This window comes from Thunnus maccoyii, chromosome 17 (genome assembly GCF_910596095.1).
Source record: "Thunnus maccoyii chromosome 17, fThuMac1.1, whole genome shotgun sequence".
Lineage (NCBI taxonomy): Eukaryota > Metazoa > Chordata > Actinopteri > Scombriformes > Scombridae > Thunnus > Thunnus maccoyii.
The window spans coordinates 11195421-11203882 of record NC_056549.1 but is presented as its reverse complement, the minus strand read 5'-3'; the positions used below and the strand labels follow the sequence as shown (position 1 = coordinate 11203882).

Genomic DNA, 8462 nt, shown 5'->3' with positions numbered 1-8462 from the left:
GGGAAAGTGTGTCCAAATGTTTGACCGGTACTGTATATGTAATACCAATTGCTCAAATAAATTGTGAGTCCCTCCCAAATATGAAAGTCCAAATTGTGTGTGTCCTAAAGAGTGAACAACATATAAGGTATGTGTAACTCATTAATTAGGTGGCTGAGCTTTGTTCTGAGATTAAAGCAGCTGTAAAATGATAACAAAGACTGACCATGTAAAGATGTAGGCACACTGCATTGTCAGAGTCACTTTTACAACTCATGTTTTGATGATTTACCACTGAGCTGAAGCTCCTTTTCTTTCTGCCTGCCCAGTTGTCCGTTTTGCTCATTATTTTCAAGTGTCTCCAATTTTTTATTCATACTGGAGTTGTAATGGATCCAGTAAAGGAAATGAATGGCCTTGACAATCTTGCTTTTGAGGTGAGTACAATGACTTATTCATGTCAGCTATAACATATATGGGCATATAAAGATATTCTTTTTTAACACAGTCAGCATCACTTTGCTTTTAATTTCATATTGTATTAAATAGTAAGGACTGCACTACATTGAGTTCTGATCAATCTAAAGGTTTGGACAAGTGGGAGTACTTGAGGTTGAAAATTTCAACCTGAAATTTTTTTTAAGCTCACACAGCAGCTCAAAATATGTTACATGTTTTAATCAGAGTGGCAAAGCTTTATGTTTTTCCATTTATTTGCTTTACATAGTGGCTTTCCATATTTAAAACCAATACTCTTAATAATGCATTGTGTCTAAAAATGTGTAGAATAACATACTATTAAACTTACATTCACTGTAGATGTGAACTAGTCATAAAAATAATCTGAGAACAAGTTATTACATTAGTGTGTCTTTGTCTCTATCTGTGAATTTATATGTTTTTTTTTATCTGCATTTGTCAGCAGCCGAATGAACAAGTTACTGATCAACCTGGGGAAAATGTGGTTAAAACTCATGGAGGCAGCTGTGAAGTGGAGGAAGACAGAAATAAACCAACCTATTGTGTAACTGATGTTCCTCCCTGGTACCTTTGTATTTTCCTGGCCATTCAGGTGGGTGTGTTTAGACCTGAGTATTATTTAGATTTTAATGACTGGTTTTTATATATGAGGCAAGATCTCTTTGAATGTCAGTTTCCTGGTTGTTGTGACTGATGAAATGTTAAATGTATATAATGGTTGTAACATTGCAATAGTATATATTGTTTTTTGAACAATTCTAAATGTAATCCTTCTTTGCCTTATATCAACCCAAAGAGGGGAGATGACATACTGTATATACAGTATAGTCCAGCATTCCTGAAATGTTGTGTTGTTATCCACACCATCAATTCTTCACTGTCATCATCTCTCCTCTCTCCTCTGCAGCATTACTTGACAGCATTCGGTGGGATTATCGCCATCCCTCTCATTTTAGCGGAGGGGCTGTGTCTGCAGCACGACAGCCTGACTCAGAGTTACCTCATTAACACCATATTCTTCGTCGCCGGTCTGTGCACAGTTCTGCAGGTCACGTTCGGTGTCAGGTTAGACTGATGCTCCGAGTTCAATCCACCATTCACCATCCTGTATGGCAGTATTGTTATGATGAATCATGCTTTCATAGTACATTTGGTCAGACTCAAATTGAGACTCTTTATCAGTTGGTTAGTGGTACAGTCACTGTACTTTTACTATCTAACTCCTGAATCGTGAAATTGTAAAAGTTTCACTAAAACAATGTTATCATAGTAATAGTGAATTACAGTAAATGGCTAGGTGTAATGGGAGAGTTTGCTCACAGTACTGAATTATTGCCCAACTGTATAGTCCCTGTATGATTCAGTCTCACCGCTCTGTGTTCACCAAAAAACATCCGATAAACCCACATGCTGCTTGCTTAGCACTCAATGATAGAGAGGGTCTCAAAATGAAGTGATTTGTGCTACAACGATTCATTTCAGTTATTTATTTAACTTTAAGTGGAAACTTGATTTATTGACCCCTGAAAACTATTTACCCATTTATATGTTTATGTTCTCATGTACTTATTGTTTGTGGTTGCTGTTTAATTTAATTTAATTTAATTTAATTTAATTTAATTTAATTTAATTTAATTTAATTTAATTTAATTTAATTTAATTTAATTTAATTCAATTTAATTTAATTTAATTTCTCAGGTCTTTCTGCATTATAGATTGTGTTGTGGCAATTTTACAATTTCACTCTGACAAAGTGAAATGAGACAAATTTATTAATGGTCAGAGCTCAAAGTTAGATTGTAGTACGCACACAGATGAAAAACTGTCAACACTCTTCTCACTCGTCAAGGCTGCTTCTTCCTGTAAACATCTTTATCTGGTTTTGCTTCTATCTAAGGTACTGTGGCAATGTTGCTACATCATTTTAGCCTTGGCCTTTCAAAACAGTTAACAATTAGCAAATCCTCTGCTCACACTCCCAAGGACCAAGATATCTTTTGTCTTACACATTCCACAAACCCTTCAGTGACAGTTATAGTAATTCAGTGTGTTATCAAAGGTTATCTCAGATTAGGTTGATAATATATGAAAAACAAAGATCAATTTCATTACATGGGCAATAAAGATATTTATATGTGTAGTATAATTGTAATGCTCTATTGCTGTTCCTAATGCTGTTGTAATATAATAATTAACTTCTTGAAAAAAACAACTAATCTAACTGATAGCGAGACAGATAATATTAACGACTAGTAAAGAAAATTATAAAAATAATCAGCTAATGGCCAAGATATGTTTCTCAGGAGTTGGTTGAGACCGAAATACAGTTTAAAGGAGAGAGAATGTATGGGTTTACATTTGTCTGGTAAACAGAAATACAACTCTAACAGAATGCTAATGTTGTTCTATATCTGCTGGATGTGTAAATAGGCAAGTGTTTGCTAAGGCGTTAGCCACTCTGAGGAGATGTCAGGGCAGCGTGTATGTTAGCTCGTTTTGCATGCACTAAAGTCGCTAAGTCTGCAAAATCTTATTACAATATTTAGTTAACTGGAACTAATTGATTTGTCTCTTTCTTTGGATACTGTTTGATACATAATTCTACTGTTTATATTTTTACCTTGTAGAAGAATAAGGACACTAACAGCCACATTTAGCTCTTGCACATATAATTTTGGCTAACAGTTACTGTTTTGTATCCTGAAACCTAATTTACAGGTTTTACAGGAAACTTAATTTAGTTGAATTGTAAAATTTAATACAAATAAAAACAAAAACAAAAATGTCGATCAAATACCAGCTAACCTTGCATACTGTTCTGTGCAGTCTTATGCATCACAAGACAGTGTATCCTTTAGTGGCTTTGTTTTGGATAGCCAAAATTTTCATGAAATGGTTTGTCTTTTTTGTCTGACAGGGTTATTTTATCTTTCTGTCACACTATATAGGCTTCCCATACTACAGGGCGGCACATTTGCCTTAGTGACACCTGCCATGGCCATGCTGTCCTCGCCAGAGTGGAAGTGCCCTGCTTGGACCCAGAACGCCAGTCTGGTCAACACCTCCTCGCCTCTCTTCATAGAGGTGTGGCAGACCCGCATGACAACAGTGAGCCAACACAAACACTGCATTTACAGCTTTTGATAAAAGTATACCAATGAAGTCGGGGGGAAAAGAAAATATAATAGCACTTTTGTGGAGCTCATGATTAATTCAGGGATCTCAAGTGGTTTCTGCTCCGGGAAGTAGCCAATCATGTTGGTTTGTTGTCTATCACTCAGCCAAAGACAGAGTGGTGACATTAATGTTAATGATCTTGGTTATTGTGTTCCTGTCCACAGCTGCAGGGCTCTATCATGGTGGCATCTCTCCTCCAGGTCCTGGTTGGATTCTCTGGCCTCATCGGCTTCCTCATGCGCTTCATCGGCCCTTTAACCATTGCCCCCACAATCTCTCTCATAGGCCTGTCACTGTATGATTCAGCCGGAGTCAAGGCTGGCAGTCACTGGGGCATCTCTGCTATGTACGTAAACACTCACTGTCATGGTTGTCACATCCTGCCAGGACATTCTGTTTGTGTTTACCTTTACTTCCTGTGTTTTCCCGCCTTTGTTGCGTGTCTTGTTTCACTCAACTGTGTTCAGTTTGTAATCAGACCCCATGTATTTTAAGTCCAGTTTTCAGTTCAGTCTTTGTCGAGTCGTCTGTTATGTTAAGTCTGTTCTGTAGGTTTGCGCTGTTCTGTTCTGGGATTCTGTTCTGTTCATCCTGCTCTGTTCATCCTGCTCCGTTCATCCTGCTCTGTTCATTCTGCTCCGTTCATCCTGCTCTGCTCATCCTGCTCTGTTCGTTCTGCTCCACTCATCCTGCTTCACTCCTCCTGCTCCGTTCATCCTGCTCTGCTCATCCTGCTCCGTTCATCCTGCTCCGTTCATCCTGCTCCGTTCATCCTGCTCCACTCATCCTGCTCTACTCATCCTGCTCTGCTCATCCTGCTCTGCTCAAATAAAGACGGTTTATTTGAGCAGCAGTCCTGCTTCTGGTCTCTGCATTTGGGTCCACCTGCTCTACACCAAATGACAATGGTGAATGCCTCTTTGCCCAGCTGGAAGTGAAATGTTTTTACTGTGTGAACCAGCAGTATTGTACTGACCTTGTTCTTCAAGAAGTCAAAGTCTGATATTGCATTCATTACTAAATTCTGCCTTTTATAGCTGTAGTCTGTAAGCTCTGTTGAAATTTAGCATAACAAGCCAGTTTTTCAACTGTTTTTACTGGTCTTTTGTTTCAAGTCTTTCTCTAATTCACGTATCAGTATGGTACTAACAGATCTTCTGATACTCACAGGACCACAGTGCTGATCATCCTGTTCTCACAGTACCTCCGACACATACCAATCCCTGTTCCTGCATACAGCAAAGACAAGAAACTGCACACCTCAAAAATCTTTATCTTCCAGATAATGCCTGTATGTCCACTGGAACTCTTTTAATACACTCCACTTAGATATTGAAAGCTACATTAATGCATGTTAGTCCTGTTTTAGACTAAATACTCTGTGTTATTCATGTAAATTACATATAAATTTAAGTTATACTCCATATTTGAATTATTTCATGGTAACAAGTAAATATTGACACTGATACTAACATTAGATATTGATTAGATTCTGCTGGGCATATCGGTCTCATGGTTAGTGTGCTACCTCCTCACCATCTATGATGTCCTACCATTTGATCCAGCTGAGTATGGCCACCTGGCTCGTACTGATGTGAAGGGAGATGTGGTGAGTCGGGCTCCCTGGTTCACACTTCCTTATCCAGGTAAGTTCACATGAATACTGTCAACACACCTGTTGTTCTTTAATTCCTTATTATTATTATTCTCTTATGTTTAATACATCAGTCAAAAGTCATATTACCACCGACAGGAAGATACATGAGAGCAAGAGGGGAGAATATTTTGAACACTGCTGAAAGTACTTAGATGTTTTTTATAGACTATTGAATCATGATCATATTGACTTCACATTCAGGTCAGTGGGGTATGCCAACTGTGAGCCTGGCATGTGTGTTTGGCATTATGGCTGGAATAATATGCTCCATGGCAGAGTCTGTGGGCGACTACTATGCATGTGCCAGGCTGTCAGGGGCCCCTCCTCCCCCAAAGCACGCCATCAACCGAGGAATTGGTATCGAAGGGATCGGCTGTGTGTTGGCAGGGGCCTTTGGCACCGGCAATGGCACTACCTCATATAGTGAAAATGTAGCCGCCTTAGGTATAACTAAGGTAATGTATAACTAAATGTCCTTACTCCAGTATTTAACATCCATTTCACTGATAAATGATATTGATATGATTTTAATATTATGCACAGCAAGTACTTTTATTGTGATTCTAAAATTACACAATATGGTGTTTGTGTGACAACAGGTGGGTAGTCGAACAGTGATTCTACTAAGTGGAGTTTTTATGATTTTGATGGGGATGCTGGGTAAAATTGGAGCCATCTTCTCAACCATCCCCACCCCTGTGATTGGAGGGATGTTTCTGATCATGTTTGGAGTCATTACCGCCGCCGGAATTTCCAATTTGCAGGTACACAGCAGAAGTAAAGTTTTAAAAGTCCGACAGATGTACAGTGTTGCTCTTAGCGGTGTTACTCCTCAGAATTTTGACATCTCATTTTGTAGTCAACAGATATGAATTCCTCCAGGAATATCTTTGTTTTTGGTTTCTCCATGTTTTCTGCACTCGTCATTCCAAACTGGATCATGAAGAATCCTGATTACTTAGTGACAGGTATGATGGACACACAAGAAAGAGAATGTATTATTTACACTTTCACTTCAACTACCTTTTGCTGATATGAAAGTATTCAGTTTTTCATTTTTGAAAACTGCACTGTGATACGTAACACTTGCATTCCCTCTTATGAGCTGATATTGGACAGCAGGATCAATATCTATCTAATATCCACTCCCCTCCCCTCTCTTGTCTATGGCTCAGGTGTGACAGAGCTGGACCAAGTGTTGCAGATATTGTTGACCACTCATATGTTTGTTGGAGGGTTCCTTGGCTTCTTCCTTGATAACACAATTCCTGGTAAGCTCACGTGAGAGGTTAAATATCAAAATATAATGCACACGGTAGCTGTAGCAGGTTATTGGCTTACCATTCGTTTCTGCTTTATTGTTCCTCAGAATACTTTTATCATTATGTAAGTTACATGTTAATATATAGAAAGGTGTGTTTTACTCCTCTCTTCTAATGCTCTTTCTAATATCACTGTTATAGGCACTAAACGTGAGCGTGGCCTGTTAGCCTTCGACAAAGTGCATCTTGAAAACTCTAGCAGCGTCTTGAGAGCTGAAGATGTATACGACCTTCCCTTTGGCATCACTTCTTACCTCTCATCTCAATCCTGGGTTCGTTACATCCCTTTCTGCCCATGGAGGGGGCAGAAATCTCAGTACGAGTCTAAGAACGATATGTCCCAGGGCCAGGACAGAGAGCATCTGCCTGATAACGTAACAGAATGTGCTCTATAAGACCACACTTCTCAGGGCACTCTATCTCTAGCTTTGACTTCTTGTTATTTCTCTAAATTGAAACACTTTCTATTGTTGCACTGATTGTAAGTTGCTATGCATTACAGCATAAGTCATATAACATAAATGCACTTTCTCAGCTTTTGTTTGATTTTTTTTTTTTTTTTTTGATGTACACCAAATAACTACTGCTATTTTATATTTTCACCATGTGAGCCTGTTTACAGAAAGAAATAAAGTGTGGACTGTAGCTCTCTCATGCTGTCAACACCAATTAAAAGAGAACTAAACGATCAAAGTGTTACTAAATCCCACCATTACTCAGAATCTTTCCTATAACTCACAGCAGGTCACGCAGAGACAGGCAACTAGAATAACATGCCCTTCGCTCTCTTTCAAATGAAAGTGAGTCTAGCCTGTGGATAAATTTATTATCACAGAGCCCTATCTTCACACACACATACAGGCGGTGGCTTAAAAACCAGCATCAACCCTTGAGCTGGTATTGTGTTTCCTTTTGCAAAAGCAAACAGATAACACATCTCGTCAATCATTCTCTTTCTCTCCCGTGCCTTTATCTCTTTCTGTATTCATTTCCTCTGTCTAGTCAACTTTGAGAGGCAGGTGGTGTACGGTGCCATGCTTTGATCTGTGGAGTTTTTTCCTCCAATGGTCAATGATTGACTGCCCATCCTAATGTGATTACAGGATAGTACAATGGCTTGGGCCACCAAGTGTAATTTACATGTCAAAATCTCACCTTTTCTTTTCTGTAGCTGTGCCGAGAACACATTACAGAATATTAAATTTTGTAAATTGGTGTAAGTTGGTACTCTGGGAGAGGATTTTTGCGCAGTGATCTACTATAAGGTTTTATGTAACACTGCAGTGATCTGCATTTCAGTGGGAAATGATAATGATAACTCAGAAATTCGATTCTCATCAGGGAAGACTTCAAACTTACCAGCATCATATTTTTTTTCTGTCCGAGACTTCAGGCTTGAGGAATTGCTTTTATTTTCTCTCTTTCAAATCTACATTATCTCATATATTCTCCCAGCTTCCAGGCACTTTATTCAATTCAATTCAATTCAATAAATCATTATTGTCCCCGGAGGGTAATTCTGGTGCAGCATAAATAACATGGGGACAACATATAGAAACAACAAAAACACTATCAACAACAAGTAAAAGTAAGCCTCAAGTTTACAACATGCAATGAGTAAAAAAGTGAAGGTGGTGGAATGTACAAAGTGCAACAATAAAAAGCCGCCAATAGTTTATGGTTAATGGCAGCTCCTTTGGAAAGAGGGAGCCTTGAGCTCTGGAGCTCCTGAGCCTAGGGACCCTATACCTCCGCCTAGAGGGCAGAAGGTAGAACTTCTGGTGCAAGGAGGCCAGGATGGAGGTGGCCTTTCTGACCACGTGTCTGTTGTACAGAGCAGATGAGCT

The 8462-nt window shown here is 38.9% G+C and overlaps 1 protein-coding gene across 1 annotated transcript; it reads left to right on the top strand.

Moving 5' to 3' along the window:
- Positions 1-368: 368 nt before the first annotated feature.
- Positions 369-7268, top strand: LOC121882783 (solute carrier family 23 member 1-like). The gene is made up of 12 exons (XM_042391231.1): positions 369-416; positions 902-1051; positions 1367-1524; positions 3408-3567; positions 3801-3982; positions 4807-4927; positions 5126-5282; positions 5495-5748; positions 5893-6057; positions 6153-6261; positions 6469-6564; positions 6757-7268. Exons 1-12 carry the CDS (start codon positions 369-371, stop codon positions 7008-7010), a joined length of 1854 nt encoding a protein of 617 aa, XP_042247165.1. The 3' UTR covers positions 7011-7268.
- The last annotated feature ends 1194 nt before the right edge of the window (positions 7269-8462 follow it).